This window comes from Ictidomys tridecemlineatus, chromosome 11 (genome assembly GCF_052094955.1).
Source record: "Ictidomys tridecemlineatus isolate mIctTri1 chromosome 11, mIctTri1.hap1, whole genome shotgun sequence".
NCBI classification, from domain to species: domain Eukaryota; kingdom Metazoa; phylum Chordata; class Mammalia; order Rodentia; family Sciuridae; genus Ictidomys; species Ictidomys tridecemlineatus.
The window spans coordinates 110,065,668-110,086,770 of NC_135487.1; the positions used below are offsets into that span (position 1 = coordinate 110,065,668).

General features: G+C 50.6%; 1 protein-coding gene across 1 annotated transcript in view; it reads right to left on the reverse strand.

The window, feature by feature from the left end:
- LOC144368287 (uncharacterized) overlaps positions 1 to 21,103 on the reverse strand; it is a 35,747-nt gene that overhangs the window by 5,569 nt on the left and 9,075 nt on the right. The window contains exons 2-3 of the mRNA XM_078027090.1: positions 2,685 to 5,087; positions 181 to 273 (exon numbers count right to left, since the gene is read on the reverse strand). Coding sequence (XP_077883216.1) covers positions 181 to 273; positions 2,685 to 2,740 — 149 coding nt within the window. The 5' untranslated portion in view covers positions 2,741 to 5,087. The remainder of the gene's footprint in view (positions 1 to 180; positions 274 to 2,684; positions 5,088 to 21,103) is intronic.

Below are 21,103 nucleotides of genomic sequence, written 5' to 3' on the forward strand. Positions count from 1 at the left end.
TACCCTTCCATTCCTCATGTCCCTTCCATTGCTTCAGCTTCTGGTCTTCCTAAGCCACAGTCTCCCTGGCAGACAGTCAGCGGTGACATGTCTACAAACCCACATGGACTGTTATGAAATGAAACTGTTCCCGGGAGTCATTATGCAATCAGATAATCCACCCACTCTTGGCCCACCTACCAGGTGACTGATCCAGGTACTGTTCTGGCATGGGCAAGGCTGCTGGGATGGTTCAGCTCCCCCGATCTGATGTCCATCCTGGTTTCCAGGTTCCTATAGACATGTTGGGTCAAATTATTATGCAGAATAGAGGGGAGAGTGGTACTCTCTTGCTAGAAAACTGGGGTTCCATGGAGTTTTTCCCTCTTTCCTCACAAAGCAGTGTCCTAAAAATGTTATCAGTAAGTCTGGAAAAGGCTCCCTGTGTTCAAACAGCTTCCTTGTGGCATGTTGAGTCTGGGATTCTGGGCTCAGCCTGTGCCCAGCCGAGCCTGACCTCTGGAGCAAGGATCTTTCAATTCTCTCCTCTGAACCATGCAGCAGGGATAGGACCTGCCTACCTTCTTCAGAGTTTCTGGGAGGTAGTGTGTTTGCTAGGTCCATCAAGATCCTGGGCACTCCTGAATCACAGAGATGTATGAGGAGGTGTCAATCAGATCGTAAACTCTGAGAGCTACCCCTTTAAGAGATCAGTGGATCCCTACCTCAGCCCAAGAAGATGGCCACGATTGGGAGGACCATCGCCAGAGAGATAGGAAAACACCTAGGCCAAGCTCCTTGCCTGGGTTTATACCCTGTTTCTGATTATGGAAATTTTCTGGGAGAATGGAATTTGCAGGAAAAGTCTCCAAACCCTGCAAATTCCATTCAGAGGGACTGCACATGGGCCGTGTGTATGCAAAGAGGCTCTCTAGGACCAAAGTTTGGGCAGTAAAACAGAAGGACACCGAGCAGTGTGTGAGTCAGGCTGGTGGGCAGTACCAGCTTCTCAGCAGCTGACCAGGGAGGTGCCGGGAGAGCTGGGAGCCTGTGAGCTCTCAGCACCAGGACACCCAGAGGTAGGACCGCTTGGAAACCTAAGCCTGAGCCTCTGCTCTTCTACACAAAGCCCTCAAAAACTCCTCCTCATTGTCCCCAGAAGTGCATGCCTGGGGCCCTGCCTGGTCGGGCCTCTCGGGGCTCTGGCTCACCACCCTCCTTCCCACTCTCCAGCCTCCGCCACACTCACACCCCTCTGCTCCTCCCTCAGACCTGCTGCTGTCACCACAGGAGCCTCTGTAGGTACTGCTCCCTCCTTCTATAATCATCTTCCTGCCCCTCTTTGCTTATTACCTCCCACTCTTCCTGCAGGCTTCCTTGGCCAGGTCAAATCCTCTTCCCACAAGTACCAGGATGTGTTTTAGGAAATATTTCTTACAGCTGCAATTTTTTCTCACTGTGTGCTACTCAGTCAATGTCTGTGTCCCTAACCGAGCAGCATAGCTTCATGACGACCTGGACTTTGCTTCCCAGAGTATCCCCAGGACCAAACACTCAGCTAGTGCTATTGAGTGGATGGAGAGAGGGAAGGTGGGAAGGAGGGAAGGGAGGGAGAAAGGGAGGGAGGGAGGGAGGGAGGGAGGAAGGAAGGAAGGAAGGAAGGAAGGAAGGAAGAGAGGGAGGGAGGGAGGGAGGAAGGAAGGAAGGAAGGAAGGGAGGGAGGGAGGGAAGAAGGAAGGGAGGGAGGAAGGAAGGAAGGAAGGAAGGAAGGGAAGGAAGAAGGAAGGAAGGAAGGAAGGAAGGAAGGAAGGAAGGAAGGAAGGAAGGGAAGGAGGAAGGAAGGAAGGAAGGAAGGAAGGGAGGGAGGGAGGGAGGGAGGGAGGAAGGAATGAAGGGAGGGAGGGAGGAAGGAAGGAAGGAAGAAAGGGAAGGAGGAAGGAAGGAAGGAAGGAAGGAAGGGAGGGAGGGAGGGAGGGAGGGAGGAAGGAATGAAGGGAGGGAGGGAGGAAGGAAGGAAGGAAGGAAGATTGTTTTTCACTTTGTATGTTGCCAGCCTTGGTGCTGAAGTGAAACAGCCCCAGTCCAAACAACCAATGACTATTCAAGATCATAGGCTTTGGCCAACTCAGCCCTTAATCCTAGGGTGGAGAGGGATGATATTATTCCTCCAAAAGCTCCGATCCTGGCATTTTGGGCCTGGCTTAATCCTTTCCTTTCCATCCAGGATAGTCTGGCCTGGAAACTCAGGTACTTCAGAGGCCCACAGAAGAAATGGAGGGACTTTGAGTTTGCTAATTGTTCACTCGTGACCTTGGGAAGTCCTTACACTTTGACAGACTTGGTTGCCTCATCTGACACCCTTACCAGGCTGCGACTGTAATGGAACGTGATCACATAAGCCAGAAAACACCAATCGCCCATGGATGTAGGGGCGGTGGTATGGTCACGTGGCTGAGGCGGATTGCAGGGACAGGGGCATACAGTACCCGGGTGCACATAAAGTCTCCAAACTCCTCTCTGTTAGTGCTCCCTTTGGCCCCTGGACCTTTCTTTGGGCTGTCCCTCCCTCTGTCCACAAGCCCCTCCTGGGCTTACTATTGACTTTGGGCCTGGGGGAAGAAGAGCTCTCTCCCGCTGGAGCTCTAGGCCTATCCCCTGGCTCCCAACCAAGACAGCCTCTTTTCGGCTCCCATGGCCCCACTCACCTTCCAGCCCCTCCCAGGGAGTGTTTTTCCTTGTAGTAGCTCCTTCTTCCCTTCATCTCTGAGGGGGTGCTGACAATGGAATCAAAAAAAGACTTGCCCTGACTGTCAGCTCCGACCCAGAGCCGTGGGCCAGGACTCCAAGTCTCCGTGAATTGGTTTTCTCATCTGGAAAAATGGAGACCCAGGGCTCCTTGCAGACGGTTGTGAAGATACAACCACGACATCTGCGACATGTGTGCCTGACACCTGGCATTTGCTCGAGAAATGTGGTGTTTCTTCTCTTCCAGAAATCTCTCTCTCTCTTCCTCACGGCTCTGCTCTCCAGAATTTCCAAAGCCGTGCTGCCGAAATCTCCAGAGGCAAACAGAGATAACAGGCATGTGCGGCCTCTGCCAGTCGACCTCATTTAATTTCCTGAGTTGCTCAATAGGTTTTTCTACCTTCCTTCCCTGCCCTTGGAGATGGAGAAGGCTGACAGCGTCCAGGCTCAGCCCTGCTGGGTACACGCCAGGCAAGAATCTTCAGTGTGAGGGAGCCCAGAACCTTCGGGAGTGTGGAACTAGACACTACCAGAATTGGATCTGGAGCAACCAACAGCACCTGCCCCGAGTGTCCCCTCCTTATGCGTCTCCCAGGAATTGCTGAACCCTGGAGTTAGGGTCGTCATAGCCGAAATCCACAGTGAGCTTAGCTGGCCCCACTCCTTGAGCTCAGGGGACACCTACTGCCACAGACAGCTTCAAGTTCTTTGGTATGATTCAGTTTAAACCAATGTAGTTCAATTCTACCCATTGAGAACCAAGCACCTCCTCAGTACCCGGCACTGAGAGAGGATCTGGAGATGCAGGAACGAGAGAGCACTACCCCTCCAGAGGCTTCCAGCGTAACTGGGGAGGTGGTGGCCAACAAGCTCCATCTGCAAGCAGAGTTCACTATTTTAAAGTGTACTGTTCAATGAATCTGGACAAGTACATACAATCATGGATCTACTACCACAGTCGAGATATAGGACTTGCCCACCACCCCGACCAGCTCCCTTGGTTATCCACATGCTGGCTCCTTGGTCTTCACATCCCCAGCAGAATTCATTCCCCTCTGCCCTGCTTCATCTCTTCTGGGTATTTCCTACCACCACGCAGAGCAGGAGCCCCAGCTGAGCAGTGAGTCTGTTCTGTTCCCTGGGAGGTTCCTGGGGCTTAGTTGTGGCGCTCATGGGAAAGAGGACGGAGATGGGATGGCCGGAGCGGTGGGAACCCTGGGGAGGCACAATGCCCCACTCTACCTGGGGAAAAGGACACAGGGGACAGGGAGTAGGGAGGGGAGGAAAGCATGCCATCCGAGAACCAGAGGCCGCCGGGTTTGTAGGCAGAGAAGGGCAGGGACAGGGGTTGCTGAGAAGTGGCAGAGAGGCCAGCAGAGGCAGGCTGGGTCAGCTGGAGGGCTGGGAGGACCAGGAGCATCTCCTGCATTTGATCCTACCTCACTGCTCAAAGCCAACTCCTGCAGAGGACATGGTCTGATTCACATGCTACCAGGGACTGTCTGGGCACATGTTGGAGGAGGAGAGGGTTAGACTTGAAGAGGATGCACACCAGGCAGGCAGGGATGGTGGCTGAGGCGGAGGCTGGACTGGGGTGGCGGGTCAGAGAGGGGACTCACATGAGGACAGATAGTCAGCGGCAGCAGGGCGGTGTGTGTGTGTGTCTGTGGTGGGGGAGGGGCCCATTGTCCTGGGGTTGGTCTGGGAGGCCAGAACAGCACACAGACCTGGAGCTGCTGCCCACCAGCTGTGCTGCCCGGGTAGGAGGGTCCTGAGGGAGCCAGGTCTCTATCTGGGCAGTTCTGGTGTCCTTTGGGGATCCAGTTTCATCCTGGCCAGAATCCTCACTGACAGCTCCCCTACTGGGCTGTTTTCTCATCTAGAGGAGGAGATTAAGTAGGTAGGGTAGTGTCATGACGGGTTCGGTCTCCTCTGGGGCTGCTACCTGGCTGTTCCAGTTTAGAAGGGCCAACCTCTCAGCCCCAGCCACACGGAGCTTTTCACCCTTGGGAGCGCTGTTGCCTCAGACCTCCACTCTGCCGGGACCCCTCATTCCATCGGGAGCCCATGGTGACTTCTGAGTCCCAACAGGAATTTCCATCTGACCCTCCCCTTCCTAAGGGTGGGCATGTCCTGGCACCTCCGTGGAGCTGGGTGATGCTCGGGACCTTGTCCTGGTGTCCCTCTTGATGTCTAGCCCACGGGGCTTGGGCTGGGACGTCCCATTTGCTTTCCCGGGAGGCCATGCAGGGTTCGTGCAAAGAGGCTTTTCTGGTTGGGGCTGTTGCCAGCGCCCACTGCAGCACAGCACGACTGAGCGTCCTCCCAGGGCCAAGCTCTGCGTTGGGGATGTATTCCCTGCCCTGAGTAGAGAAAGGGAAGATGTCACATGAGCCAGCAAACCACAGCACAGAGAGATAGATAGATCAGGGCACCCCAAGGGGCTGTGATGGGCTGTGGAGGGAGTGTTCAGGGAAAGCGGCATTCAAGCTGGGTTTTGAAGAATAAATAGGAGTTTATCATCTCTGATGCTGAGAGAAGGTTGGTAGGTATTCCAGACAGAAGCAATGGCCTCTGCAGGGTCTGGCAGGACTGAAGGATCACGGTGGGTTCGGGGCTATGACCACAAATCCTGGCTGGGTTCCTGGGGTGACCAAGAGGGGCACCAGGGAGCAGGGTGATCATTTGGGAGAACAGCGTGGGTGACACTGTACCAGCTGCTTTGAGGCCTCGAGGTGTGAGATGAGCATGGCCCAGAGTTCACACTGCTATCCTTCCCTGTGTCTTCTCTTCACTCCCTAGCTTCTCTCTGGCTGGCCTGTTCTGGGATAGGCTGGTAGTGGCTGGGAGGTGCTGTAGGACTTTCTCTACCCTGCAGCAGGGCCCGGAGAGGTGGAGTGAAAAGAAGAATCCCAGGAGGCAGTTTATGTCTAGGACGGGTGGGGACCCGTCTCCACTAGGAGGAGAAACAGGGAAGAAAGGGCAAGCCCCCTCCCTGCTCACTGATGAGCACGTGGAGCTTAGGGCGAGCCTCCATCTTCGAGGGCATCTGGGTACCACTGGTCAGAGACAGGCAGAGACGATGGGGCAGAGAAAAACAGAGTAACCCCACGATACGATGAAGGTTCAGTTGGGAATGCCTGACCCTGGGGAGCAGAAGGGAACTCTGAATGCAATGTGGGGGCCGGGAGCCACAATGGTGGGGCCAAGCCTGTAACTGGACATTCTTCCACTGACATATAGGACTGAGACCTTGGGAAGGCTAGAGCTGATGCAGAGGGGGGAAAACAAGCTCCATCACTTTGGAGAAGGGAGTATGTGACATTTTTTTAGTGGCTTCCTGTGTTAGCTTTCTATCCCTATGATAAAATGCCTGAGAAAATCAACTTAGAGGAGGAAAGATTTGTTTTGCTCAGAGGTTGAAGTCCATGGTCATTTGGCACCATTGTTTCTGTTATGTGGCAAGGCAGGACATCATGGGGGAGGGGAAGAATCTGGTGGAGCAGAGCTGCTCACTTCTTGGCAAACAGAAATGAAAGAGAGAGAGAGAGAGAGAGAGAGAGAGAGAGAGAGAGAGAGAGAGAGAGAGAGAGAGAGAGAGAGAGGATGAAGATGAAGAAAAAGAGGAGGAGGAGGAGGAGGAGGAGGAGGAGGAGGAGGGGAGGAGGGGAGGAGGAAGAGGAGGAGGAGGAGGAATAGTAGTAGTAGTAGTGGGAAGGGGCCAAGGACAAGATATACTACCCTTCCACGGTATGCCCTCCAGGGACCTACTTCTTCCTACTAGACCCCACCCTCTAAGGTTTCCACCACCTCCAATAGCACCACTAGCTGGGGACCAGGACTTCCAACATGAGCCTGTGGGGAACATTCCAGATCCAAACCAAAGCAGCCCTGATGGCTTGGCGGATGTGAGAAACTAATATTTTACATTACACCTAACATTTACTTAGAGCTTGCCGTGTGCCAGGCACTGTACTGGCACTTTGAAGACTTTGCCGCACTTGGTCCTCATCCCACCTCTGCATGGGAGGCGCTGCCTCCCTATTTTACAGACAGGAAGCACATTGTGGGGAAGTTATGGAACGCAGCCAAGACCAAGGAGCTGTAAGTGTGGAGCAACTGGGAGGTGTGCCCCAAACCACTGCAGGGCACCTCGCCGTCCCGGGCCCTGGGCTGTGCCTACGTTGCCTATCGGTCCTACCCCCCTTTTCCCTCCGACGGCTCCCCTTTCACTGTGGCAAACTTAGTGCTGGAGACGGCGGACTGGGTCATTGTTGTGGGTGGGCAGGGAGAACCACCCGCTCTGAGCTGAGCCCATTCTGCCCTCTCTGCTGCTCTGGCTGAGCGGAGGCCGGGGTCTGGGCATCTGTAAATTGGGTTCGCCCTCCTGGGGCTGAGAAGCCACCGGAGCTGAGTCACAGAGGATTTCCTGGAGATTAAGCATCTTCTGAGGTCCAGGGTACCTGGATGTGGTTGAGGCAGTTGGCTCTTCCAGCCAGGCACTAATCCCAGCGAAATACTTGGTATTTCCAGTCATTCCGGCTGGAATTAAACTTAAATCAAGTCCAAAAAAGCACAGCCAGGAGAATGTGAGCAAATCCGCCAAAGAAGCCAGGCATCCGGCCTGCCCTGGTGTCTCGGACACCAGCCTCGCCTCTCAGGAGCAGGGGGCAGGAGGAGCAGAACAGAACCCAAGCCTGGTCTTTCCAGGCCTCCCGCCACGTGGCTGATAACAGGCCTCTTAGCCGGGTAGGAAGTGAGAAGTAGCCGGGGTCAGAAGGTCTGACATGGAATCCTCCTCTGCTAATGTGACAAGTCCTCCACCCAGGTGACACAACTATATTTGGTGGCAGAGAAGCCGCACAGGCTTAACGGGTGGGAATAGGGCACTGGAGCCAGCCCGCCTGAATGTCATTCCACCTCCCACTGCGTGGCCACTAACTGGGGACCCTGCTGTGCCTCAGTTTCCACCTTTGGACCACAGGGATGATAACAGGCACCTCTTTGGGGGGTTGTGAGTATTCAGTGGGTTGATATGTATGTCGATCATGGAACTGGCCTGGCACGTTGTGAGCACTTTGTGCCAGCTATTGTCACTCTCTGGGCTTCACCTACAGGAGGGGCTGGGGTGGGAGTGCACCAACAAGGACACTCCGGATTCTGGTGCCCACCAGCTGCGGGTGCAGTGTGAGGCTCCACGGCAAGGGAGGGCCTGCTCTTGGGAAGCCACTTACACCCCAGGGGAGGAAATGGCTGGACAGACAGCACCACATGTCCCACTAGCCGCTCCCTCATCTAGAGGCAAGGCACTTAAGGGGTGTGTATGTGTACTTGTGCATGTGTGTATAAGTGTGCAGGGTAGTTGTGTGCATGTATGTGTATGATGGGTGACAAACCCAGGCCTGGACGAAACAACGCTGTCCTGAGCATTAGTGCCTGGGAAAGGGAGAGTTCCCCTCCCCTTTCTCCTCAGCCATCTTCGGGAGCCTGGTTAACATCATCCTCCCCTACCTTTTGGATTGTAAATGACTCCCCTAGGAATCTAACTTGTCCTTGGAAATAGAAAATTTATGACACCAAATAGCCAATAAAGGCTGTGAAAACTGGTGATGGATGCTCAGAATGTGGAGTTTTGTTTTCCTCTTGGCCCACTGGCGTGAAATAAAGTTGGGAGTTTTCCTCTCCAAGTGCTGCTTGCTGCTTCTCCACCAGACTTTCCCTGCAACATGTGGGCATATGTTTATATGTGTGCGCCTGTGCACGTGTACATAAGTGTACGTTCGTGTGCATGTCTGTATACGTATATATGCATAGATGTATGTGTAAAGTGCAAGTGCTTGTGTATACATGTGTGTGTGCATGTGTTTGCACATGTATGTGTGCATGGGCTTGTGTGTGTTAGTATGTGTGTACATGTATGGGGGTGTGTGTAATGTGTTTCTGGGGGAGAGCAGAGGCCATCCACTTTGGGTTCTTTGTGGGAGTGCAGATGGGAATGGACCCCTTCCCTCTGCATCTCATGCCTGGACCTGAAACTGGGCCATGAAGGAGGATGGAGAAGGGGGAGGTGAGAAGTAAGGAGAGAAGCAAAAGCGTTGGGACCCAAGGTCTCCAGCAGGATGTAGGTGGAGAAGCTGAAGAAGGTGAGGAAGGCAAGGTGCCTTCTAAGCTCTGGGTTCCTGCACCACAGACAGGGAGATAACGCTCAGAGAGTTCGTGTCACCTGCCTTGGGTCACAGGGGACAAACCAGAGGTCAAGTGTGGGTCCCTGTGAGCCCCAGGCTTCCTGGACTGGAGCAACACTGAAAGGGATTAGGTCCCTGGGCTCTCACTCTGCCCAGCTCCATGAGTAGAAGGTCCACGGACCCTCGGGTGAGGGAGGCTGCCAGCTACGGGGCAGGAGAAGCTGGCGTCAGGCGTAGAAGAGAGACTCTGAAGTGTTACGTGGCAATGCCCAGGCCTGGGCTAAGGGAGGAATTGCTGAGCAGAAGAGAGCCCAGGGCTCCAAGAGGGGAGGGACAGTGAGGTGGACAAAAAGGGGCCTCAGCCTAGACCCCAGGCTATTTATATTTCAGTTCTGTTCTAAGGTGCATACCTTTGGGCAAGTCCAGTTACCTTCCTGAGCCTCAGTTTGCACGTCTGAAGAATAGGGCCACTACTTCCTATGAGATAGGGAGAAGCAGTGTAGAGTTTTTGTTTGTTTGTTTCCCTCAAGACAGAACTGTGACCTTGACCTTAGCAGCCATGTGCTTTGGGATGCTTATTCTCAGTTTTCTCCTATGTGAAATGGGGATGACGATAGTCCCTCCCTCCTAGGGTTGGTTTGAGGATCAACTCAAATAAAACTAAAATAAATAAAATAACTAAAAACACTCAGAACACCACCTGGGACAAAGAAAGGGTCAGTGATGTTACCAATATTAACAATATTATTGCTATTATTTTATTAGATTGCTACCAGCATAAGCTTATAAAAGGAGATCACCCTTACACCGTGCTGACTGCTATACTCTAGAAAGACCCGTTGAGAGGGAGGGAGGGAGAGTTTGCAGTTACTCGTGCCCTCCTTGCTTTTGAGAGTAGCATGCATCCTCAGCCCACTGTCATTAGACTTGACCACATGACAAGCGTCAGTCCACAGATTATGAAAGGAAGTGACATACATCAGGTCTCAGCAGAAGCTTTCACACTATCCTTCTCGCTTTTCCTTCTGCCATCAGAATGGCCTGATCCAGGTGGGGCAGCTCCTGCATGCTGTCTGGGTCTTGGCAAGAGAAACCGTGGGACAGAGCGACTGGAGCCTCCACTGATACTCTCCAATATGTGATGCCCACAAAAAAAACAAATGTTCACTGTTGACAGTCTCTGGGATTTGGGGGTTCTCGTTACCACAGCCAAACTGACACACCCAGACAGCACAAACAAGAGTCTCCAAGGAGGTGTCCCATGATCCGCTGGAGAGAAGAGGAGTCGAGTTTTGACAGCTGGGGTCAAGGGGAGGATTGGAATAGCTAAAGCACACACGTGCACACCACAGGAAACCCTCCACGTTGCCTGTCCGTCATTTCCACAAGTCCTTGCAATGCTTGAATACTTAGCAGTTCCCTGGAGATGATGGCTAGCTGTCCCCTGGGGTCTCCTCACCCCAGACCTCTGCCCCAGGAGTTCTCCTCTTGCTCCTGGCCTTCATTTCTGGATCAGCTCATTGAGAAACGCCAAGAAGTCCTTTGCATTGGCCTTGGTTTTGTTTGCGTTCACTTGTGCCATCCTGTTATGAACAAGAAGGCAGCAGGCCAGCATCAGCCCCTTCCACAGTCCAAGGGAAACACTTCCTGGCCTCCGGTTGGCTGCGGCTCCCTCCCCGTGGGTCTTCTTCCCAGAGCCAGGTCTATAAACTTGGGGAGCAAGTGGTTTGCCGCCAGGCTCTGCCCAGCCCAGAAGTGGTTTTCCTCACAGGGGACCCACGAAGGAGGGGCTGACGACTCTGCTGCCCTCCGGTCCAGCAGTCTCCACACAAGTGGCCATGGCAGGCCTGGCAAACGCCACCCTCTTGCTCTTTAAAAGAGGAGGCTGCTCACAGATTCTGACTTACTGGGCCGGGAAGGTTTCCACTTGGAGTGATTTCTATGCAGGAGGCAAAGCAAACATCTGGTTGTACGGTTCCCTCTCTCCCTGCCAGCCGCCCCACTCAGGGATTCCGAACATTTATTCCATCACTCACTCCTGCATTTTCTTTCCATACCATCTACTGCACTTGGCAGCTTTGATCATCCCTCCCATCCTGGGAGCCCTCCATAGCCACTCTCCCCCTCGTGTCTGCTTCTGGCCCAGAAAAGAATTTTCCTGTGGTTGTCTGTGGCTGCGGTCCTGTAATTCACCACCCCCTGCACGCGGGTTCCCACTGCACTAGGATTTTCTGAGCAAATCGTGGTCCAGTGTGCTTGCTCGCGGTAAGTGTCGCAGAAGGCCTTGGAGAAGCTGCCTCTGGAACCCAGCAGCACCTCCCTCCCCAGCTCACAGCAGTGTGTGCTTTGTCACTGTGCTCACTGGCTTCAAGATGCCAGTACCAGAGGCATATCGTGGGACAGCCTTGGGGGGCTGCTGACTGAATGTGTGCAGAAGGGATGAAGCTCGGCCACCTCAGCAGGGCGGTGGGGACTGGCCTCTTGGTTCCTCACGGTCCAGCCCATGGAAATTTGTGGCCCCTCAGAAACCAGCACCCTTTCTCTCCTGCTCCCCTGCTGTCCTCGTCCTCTATGTGACTCAGTTTCTCTTGGTCCCGGGCTCTGTCTTTTCTTCCCTCCGCCTCATCCCTGCTTGGGGACAAGAGCCAGAGCTTTGTAGCTTCTGCTGACTGCCATGTCTCCTGGGTCCTCTCAGCTCCACCCTCCTTTCTCCATCTGTTGCGCGACACACTCTAGGCCTCCAATGGCTCCTCACAGGTGCCCTGTCACCTCTGAGTAGAGTCCCCCCAGTTCCATCTACCTCTCACTCAAGTGCTGACTCAACAACTCCAGCTCCTCCTCAAATCACCCCTCCCTTCCAAGTTTATATTTCAGGCCAAATAGTGGTCCTTGCCCGGGGTTTATCCTGCACTGATTTCCATCTTGTCTCACCTCGGTGGGGCTGACGCTTGGGAAGAGCCATTGCAGAATGGGGGGGGGGGGCTTGCCATTAATGGTGTCCTCTCCCTGCGCTCCAGGCTCTGCAGATGCAGGGAGGAATGGGACCAGGAGCTCTGTGTCGGGTGAACGAATCAGACAGGAACTCTGGAATGGTTCAAGAATAACAGCAGTACTTATGAAATTGGCTTATGTCATGCCTTTGTTTAAAACCCACCCGCGGTTTACACTTGTATCCAGAGTCGTATCGAACCTTCTGGGTGGCTTGTAAGAGCCTGCACAGTCCAGGCCCTACTGACTTCTTAAACTTTCTCTCAAACCACATGTCCTCCATCCCATGCTACTAGATCGCCCTGGCTTTTAGTTCCTCAAAGACACCAAACATTGTCTCTTAGCTAATCTATGAGCTCTGTATAACAGGAACTGGGCTCTTTCATTTCCACAGTGCTTGAAAGAATATTAGCACATTTTGGGGCTCAAGTAATATTTTTGAGTGTCTGAGTGAGACATGGAAACACGGATACGAATGGAGGGATGCCATGGTTCGAAGGTGATTTGTCCTCCAAAGGTTCACGTGTTGGTCCCCAGTGTGGTGGTACTGAGAGGTGACTTCCTTCCTCTCCCTGCCTCCCTGTCTTGGATAGTGATCTTTTCCTCGGTCATGCATGACGGCCATTGTGGTTCCATCTGCCATGTGGTCATGCAGCCAGGATGGTCCTTTGCAGAGTCGAGCAATACTGATGGGACTTTCAGCCTTCCAAACTGTACGTTGAATAAACCTTTGTTCCTGAGTATTTTTATAGTGAGGTATTTTATTACAGTAATGGACAACAGTTGAATACAAAGTGAGAAATCACGGGGTATCTACCAGGGAAGAGGTGGGCATGGTCAGATTAAGGGAGTTAGAAGGCAGTGGTAGAAGATCAGGCCAGAGGGAGTTTGGATCAGGCTATGAGGACTTGAAAGCCCTGTCTGAAGCCTGACTTTGACCCTTGCAGGGAAGGTTTGGAAAGACTTGCTAAGGAAGGGGCATGAATGGTTCAGGAGAGTTCAGCACCCACCAACAGGGCAGACTGAAGAAGCTGGAAGCTGGAAGACAGGTTGGGAAGCTTTGGAAACACTCTGAGCTTGGCTAATGAGTCATGTGGACCAGGGTGGGGCTGGTGACAATGGACAGGAGCAGAGGCCTCAGAGGAACTAGGAGGACTTTTTGGCAGACCGGAGAAGGAATAAATTCCAGGAATGGAGATTTAGGGTATCAGAGTCCATGATGGTTAATTTTATGTATCAGCTTGACTGGGCTAAGGGATACCCAGGCAGCTAGCAAGAGTGTTTCTGGGTGTGTTGTGAAGGTGTTTCCAGAAAAGGTACACATTTTAATCAGTAAACTGGGCAGGCATCATCCAACCCTTTGAGAGCCTGAGTAGAACATGAAGGCAGAGGAAAGAGAAATCCTTTCTCTTCTTGAGCTGAGGGACCTTCTTCTGTCCTGAGACACCGGTGCTCTTGGTTCCTGGGCCTCTGGACTCTGGAACTTACACTAGCAACACCCCTGTTTCTCAAGCCTCTGACTCTGGCTGGATCAAAGCACTAATTTTCCTAGTTCCGGTAGATCAGGAGCTCCTTCCTAGGGCTTCTTGGCTCCAGAGTCATATCAAGCCTTCTGTGTGGCTTGTAAGAGCTTGCACAGTCCAGGATATATATATATATATATATATATCTCCTGTTGGCTCTATTTCTCTGGAGAACCCAAACTAATACAGGGTCTCTCCATGGATGTCGCATCCTGGCCTCCTCTAGAGGGGCAGGAGAATGGCAAGACCCTGAGATCTCGGTAGAACCCGGAACAGGGGCAGATTTTCAGACCAAGAGAACAGATTATGGCCAGATCAGCTTGGCCAGCCTTACCATCCAACAGCTCTGTCACCAGCTTGCTGAATTGGTGCATCACCTCTGTACCTGTTTCCTTGTGTCATGGAAATAACAATGGCCCTTGTTGTGATGGGTCCCTAAGATAACGCAGGTGGAAGGCTTAACAGGCAGTCAGTTAAAAATAAGCAACTCTTTTGGAATTAATATTATTAATGAAATAATAATATAATACAAGCCTGAAATGTGGAAGGATTCATGCTTGCAGGTTTAGGCATAAGAGCTCAATTACAGAATAAGGGTCCTCAAGACTATGAACTCGGTCTGGAAAATACTCCTAGCTTACATCTGGGCTCTTAGCAGGGTTGCTAAGCCCCTCGGTGGGGACTAAGGCAGCTGAAGGCTGCTTTTCAAGTGGGAATGGCTAAAGGGTTTGGTGGATGAAGCCTATAGCTACTGAACTTGACTCTTCTATAAGGAGTTGGGAACAGAAGTCACAGAATTCATGTGGCACATTGCTGCCAGGGGCCCTGTTCTGAGTCATTGTCTTTCTGCTCCTTGGTAATGCTTCTGATGAAACATGATGGGAGGCAGCCGTTGAAGCCACTGCCCATGGTAGGGCCTCAGGTTTGGCTGAAGAGTCTAGGCACCCCAGGTGAGGACAAACAGCATGTTGAATGACCCAGGTGGTAGTTTTTATTGCAGGAGATGTTTTTTCTGGCTGTTCTGTAAGGGAAGCATTTTTTCATGCCTCTGCTTCCCAATGGTTTCTAGAATGTGGGCTCACCTCACTGTGGGTACCAGATCATCATTACATTGTACTTGTATGACGCCAGCATTTGGAAAGGGAGTTCCCAGTTCTGACTCAGACCAAGCCAAGAGCAAGCCCAGACCCTGCTACTTGTAAGCAGTGGAATCTTGAGCTATTCCTGAACTTCCCTAGACTCTCTGAACATCCAAAAAAACAGAGATAATGTTTGTCAAGGTCTTAGTTTGAAAGTCCTATAAATGTTAACTGGTTATTTAAGTTCACCAAAAAAAAAAAATCCTTACATATATGATCATCACATGCCACACACAGATGAAGTGATAATGATGAGGCAGTTATTCTGATCCTTTTAGAGAGGGAGCCAAGATTCCCTCTCTTGTTAAATTGAAGTAAACTTGACCTAAACGGGCCTCTGTAGTTGAGTGACAGTTTGGTCCAAAGTAGTTTGGACAAATTAGTTTGGTCCAAAGTAGCTCGGTGTGTAAACAAGCTGTAACCTCACCTAAGAATATATCCTTGTAACCAAGCACTAAATCTCAGCCAGTCACAGCCTTCTAAGTGAGCAGCCCTGTCCATATAAAGCAAATTCTGACTTTAGCCAATCAGGTGGTTTTCATGTGTCACTTCTTTTTCTCTGGCTGTAAATACAACCTGTACATGTAGTGGGACACAGCAGGATAGTGAACCCTCTTTGTCTGGAATGGTGCCTGGTTCTAGAAACTTTTTCTTACTCAAGTCAGCTTTGTTAAATTGAACTGACCTTTTTTTTTTCTTTGTCAACAGAGGTTATGCGGTGGCTAAATGGCACATAATCCCAGAACTTTCTACTCCGTGCACTCTTCCCTCTGTTGGGGTTTCTCAAAGCATTTCTCTGGCTGATGAAGATTCTGCTTTAGAAAGTATGAGGAGGGCTCAAGAAGTGATTATTTCAGCAGTCAAACCTGAGGAGCATTTCTAAAGCTGGTACTAGACTGGAGGAAGCTCTGGGCACACTTCCTGGGCACCTAGTAGAGACCATTACTCCTAAATCCTTCAGGATTAAAAGCTACAAAACAGGTTAGGCTGTGTAAACAGTGGAAACTTCTCAGAGGAGAGATCTGCTTCCCTCCAAGCCTCAGCATTAAGCTCCAAGGACAGAGGCAGAAAGGGATGAGCCCCAGCTGCCCAGGGGCTGCCCAGAGGACACTCCTCCCCTCACAAAGACATTGCTGTTCCATAGCAGCCAGCTCTGGAGCCACACTGCCTGGGTTTGAATCCTAATTCCTTGGCTTACTAGCCCTGTGGCTCTACTAAGCTGTGTAATCTCTCGTTCTTCAGTTTTTCCATATGAAATGATAGATCCTACCTCCAGAAAACAGCCCTTAAAAATTATCAGTTACTATTCTAAATATGACTAGGCAGCCTCCCTCATTTCCAGCTGCTATTTCTCCAGATTCAGCCAGGAAGAAATAGGCACAAGGGTGAGTGTTGAAATGAAGCAAATTCAACAATAGCTTCAAGCCAGCTTTGCTGGAAAGGCCCTATAATCCCCCCCCACATCAGTGTGACAGTGGACACACTGAGGCAGGCCAGATAAAGGGACATGCTACTTTTGGGGGCCAGGCCCCCACCCTCTGACTGACATTGCCACGTGCCATCTTGGAAATGGTGACTGCTCAGAAGTCAGTCCTGCTCTCCTGGACGTGAGCATGTACACAGGGCAGGGATACAGCAGTGGCATGGATACACAACTACTCGCCTGACTCCCCAGAGCTGTCCCCTCTGTCTGATGCCAGATAAATCAGGACTTTGTCAGCACAGTGGCAAAAGACGTAGGTCAGGCTGCTACTTGGTGGTTTATAACCAAACAAACAAGCGGGTGCACAGAGGAGCTGTCCACTCTTCCTCTCACTGTTTTGGCGTCAGGAAAAGTTGGCTAATGTTCTCAGTTCTGGAAAGTACGGCCTCATCTTGGGCTTTCTCCATTACCACCAACCCTGCTCTGCTTGGATGGCTGCCCTGAAGAATTTGTTCAGTGCAAAACAAATAAAAATGCATTTTATATTGGATCATTGGCAGCAGGGTGGGTTCTAAGGAGCTTGTTAAAGCTAGAACCGGGAGCAAGTGTCATTCCATGGAGCACAGAAGGCGCACTCTCTTCCGGGCCATAAATAGATTATAGGCCAGAAAGGTCATAGAACAAGGGGTAAACCCCTATGGTGTGAAGCAACTTGCTCAAGGTCACACAGCAAATTAAAGAAAGCCAAGACAGGAACCTTCATTTCTGAACCTCTGTCTACCCAGAACCCCCAGATGTTTTTGTTTCGTTTTGTTTGGTGGCATTGATATAATTCTTGGGTGTTTTCCAGAGTTTAGGCTCCATGAGGTAGAAGCTGAAGCTGAGTTCTAATAGTTAGAAATGCCTATTTATGGACTCTCAAGTATGATCATAGTCATTATCCTTAAGGACAACAGAGCTCTGAAAGATTTTGAAGTAACTTTCTAACCTTCAAAGATTAAATTTTATTTAATGGAGTTAGAGAGTTTCCAGATGTTTGGTTTCTATTTGTCATCTTCAGACATTAACCTATATAAAATGAGCCAAGGAATGGATTAGTACCGTCTCCCAATGAGCCACGCATTGGACCATGTAGACTATCCCATTTCTCCAACGTCTGGATGCTGGTTCTTGGAGAACCTCTTGAGAAACCAGAAGTCGAAGACTAAGAGTGCTCATGGCAGCCGTGTGAGGCATCTGTGAACTGTGATGTCAATGTCGGGGGCATGCTCCCCACTAAGGGCTGTTCTGCTTAGGATTCAGGACAGGTGGACTGTGCCAACAGGCTTGTGGAACACTGTAGGTGTGTCCAGTTGAAAGAAAAAGAGTGTGAGTGTGCCTAAGGGGTGGGCAAAGGTTGGCTTCTCCATCAATGAACACTCTAAATGGGGCAGCCTAAGCCGGAACCTCTTCACAGGGTAACATTCATTCCTACAAACCTGGCTTTTGACCAGGGCAGACTATCACCAATGCCCCACTCCTTTTCAGAGTCATAACAATCACAATAAAACTAGTTATCAGCATGCATTAAGAGCAGAACCTCATATTATTTATTCTTCCTAATGGCCCAGTGAGGCTGACATTCTTATTCCCATTTTCCAGAACAGCAAACCGAGGCACAGAGAAATTAAAGAGTTTGCCATAGTTCACACAGACAGCAAGTGGAAGAGCTGGGCTGTGTACCCACCCAGACCCTCATGATACCAAAACCTTTCTCTTAGGCTAGGTTCTTAATGTGTGGTCAGAGCCACCAGGAATGCTCTTCAGAATAAAATATTTCCAGGGCTGGGGATGTAGCTCGCCAGTGGAGTGCTGGTCTAACCTGGGTGAGGCTCTGAGTTTGATCCCCAACCCTGAAACAAACAAACAAACACATCTTTTGAGTCCCACACCAGAGCTGCAGAGTAGGAGCCTCTGGGGTTGGGACATGGGAATGTAGCTTTTTAAACAAGTGCCCCAGGTCTTCCAATGTCTCGAAGTTTGAAGAACAACGTCCTAAACTAAGGAAACCATTGAATGCCTGCAGATGGGGAACCATCTCTTGGCCTTTCAGATCAAGACCCAGAGAGGGCTGGGGGTGTAGCTCAGTTGGTAGAGTGCTGGCCTCGCAAGAGCAAAGCCCCGGGTTCAATTCCCAGCACCACAGAGAAATCTGACACTGCAGACGAGACATTCCTCTCCTTCCAGGGGCCAGCCTCCTTGGTGTAGGACTGCTATTCAGATACATTGGTGCAATGACCAGAGTGTCTGTCACCCACTTAGAGTGGGTCATTCCCCTCCTGCTGTGACTTTGAGTTTTCCAAGCTGTTCCAGCCCCAACTCATATTCTCCAATCCGCAAAACCTCGCCCAGGTTTACATGGTTATGAGCTAGATGATTCAGAACCAGGTTTCTAAACATGGTCCCAGGAAACCTGCACCCCCGGAGGCCAGGCCACAGGAGGTAGCTCACCCTCTGCTTTAGCTAATTGGGCGCAGTTAGGGCCAAAGTGGTTACAAAACCTTCTCGGTACAATCTACAAGCACCAGGCCTGTGATTATTTTAGACTCTTGCAGACAAAAACAAACCCTTTGGGAGACAGGCTATGACAGCTCACAGGCTAGAAGAGCATAATAATTCCTTTTGTTTTGGGAATGTCACCAACTAGATTGGAGAAGATCTTTGGCCTGGGATGGTTTGGGTCAAAATAAAACAATGAGAAAGGAGGGAGGAAGACACCCTTGGAAAGAAGCTCAAGTCTAGTGACAGCTGCATAGTCCTGCTGCTTATAGATAAAGATGTGTCACTTTGGCCTGCTGTCCCTGTAGCTGATGGCGCAGTCCAACTGTGAGGCCTCAGGTTCCTAGCTTCCCTTCTGCAGAGGGAAGTTTCCCTTGGGTGCTCCTTGGAGACCTGTAACCTCTCGGAGCTCTTTGATCCCACTTCTGTGTCCTCAGCTGAAAACATCTGGCCCAGGGACAGCTAACCTGGAAACTGCCAGTAAGAAAGTGCATGTCCGAATAAAGTTGCAGGTGCCAACCGCCCCATGGGATTCTCCTGTAGGAGTTTGAATTTTAGATAGCAAAGGAGCTGGATATTAATGGTGGGAGGCAAATCTAGAAAAGAGAGTAGTCAAGACTCATTAATTATCATAAATCATTAATATGGTTGGCCACGGTGGCGCATGCCTGTAATACAAGTGATTCAGGAGGTTGAGGCCAGGAGAATTGCAAGTTCAAGTCCAGCCTCAGCAACTTAGTGAGGGAGGCCCTAAGCAACTTAGCAAGACCTGTCTCAAAAAAGTAGAAAGGACTGGGGATGTAGCTCAGTGTAAAAAATCCCTGGGTTCAATTCCAACACCAAAAAGAAAAAGAAAGAAGGAAATTATTAATATGCCGCTGCGAGGGCAATGAGAAAACTGGGTCCCTAGGACTGACATAATTCATTTGATTCATTTTAGTTCCCAAATTAGGTCCTAGGCATTGAGAGGCAGGCTTTCCTTTGTCCCATGGAGACTTCTCTCTCCTTATCACCCCATCAACTTAAAAAAAAAAAAAAAAAGGTAATTTCCCAAAGCCAGCTGTAAGGGCTTATTTTGTTGCAAACCAAGGTAGAGCTCTTTCGAGTTCTGTTCCTCTTTGCAGTGGTGGCTGGTGGCTTCAGGTTCCAAAAAAGGAAAGAAAACTGACATTCATGAGGAAACAGAGATTCATGAGGCACTGTGATGTGACAGACACTTTCATACATCACATGGGTTATTTGGTGGAATCCTCACAGTCACCTGGGCCAGGGAAGGTGTTTCCTATTTAGTGGATGAGGAACCTGAGCCCAGCAGAAGGACACATTATCTTTGACTCTCAAAGCCATATTCTTTGCAAGCTCAGCCCTGCTCTTTAGGTACAGTGTCTGAGATGATCGATGTGGACTTGCCCTATGTTTCTCTGCTGCCATCTCTATGCTGAAAAAAACAAAACCAAAATCGACCTCCATGTCTTCCCTTGGGCCTCTGGAGACCACCTGGAAGCCAGTTCTTGTAATATTTCTGAAGGCAGAGCAGCCTCCCACTGTGGATGAATGAGCACTGGCTGGTCAGAGTCCCTTTGTCCTCAGTGAGAGGGTCTCCCAAGAGTCCCCTGCTTCAGTTCCACTCTATCAAGAGCAGCATAGCAGGCCAGAAAGGGTCCTGAAGATCTTCTGGAACATTCTCTTCTTTTTTAGGACAGTCGCCAGGAAGGAAACCTCTTGGATAACACTGGCTGACTTTTTTCTAAAACTTCCTGCTTGCCACCTAACAGTACACAAATTAGCCTACTTAATCTTCCCAACACGCTGATGGGAGAGGTCTCCTCATTATCACCATTTTATTATCTTGAGAGAAGGAAGCTGAGAGGCTTACCAAGGTAGAATAACTCACCCAGAGGGACAGGCAGAGTGGGGATTTGAACCCAGCTAGTCTGATATGGGAGCCTGTGTTTTCCATCCCTGTGGGCATCGAGGCCAGGCCCTAGACTTGTTGCATGTGTTTTGCTGCAGAGAACTAGAATGCAAGGTGGCTTAAGTGATCATCATGACACCCTTGGGGCTGTCCTTTCAGGTCTCCACTCCTCTGCACTTGAGAAATGCTGCAAAATAACCGGGGGGTGACGAGCAACCTGTGTAGATTGATACAGCAGGAGTGGGAGCCGTTTATTGTAGGGCAGGAGGGGTATATATACATTCCACACAGCTTATCTTAATTAACATAAACTAGATACAGCAGTCAACCAATAAGGAATCTCCACACTTGATGGCTCGCTGGCATTACTTCACAAACCACTCCCTCTGCAAAATGCCAGGCGCCATCCTGACTTGTTTACAGACCCTAACAGAGAAACATCAGCTGTGGTGGCTAAAATTTCTGTTGTCCCCTGCATAGGTTTATTTGGAAAGAAAAATCAAACCATTATAGAAAATCCTGCATGGAAGGTGGGGTAGGGGGACTCTGAGCCAAGGGAAACTTTATTTGGAAGGTCAACTTGAGTGTGAATTAAGACAATCAGGATTGGCCTTAAATTGTCAGATTTCTCACTTTCTGTTTGATTGACATAACAACCCTACTTTTTC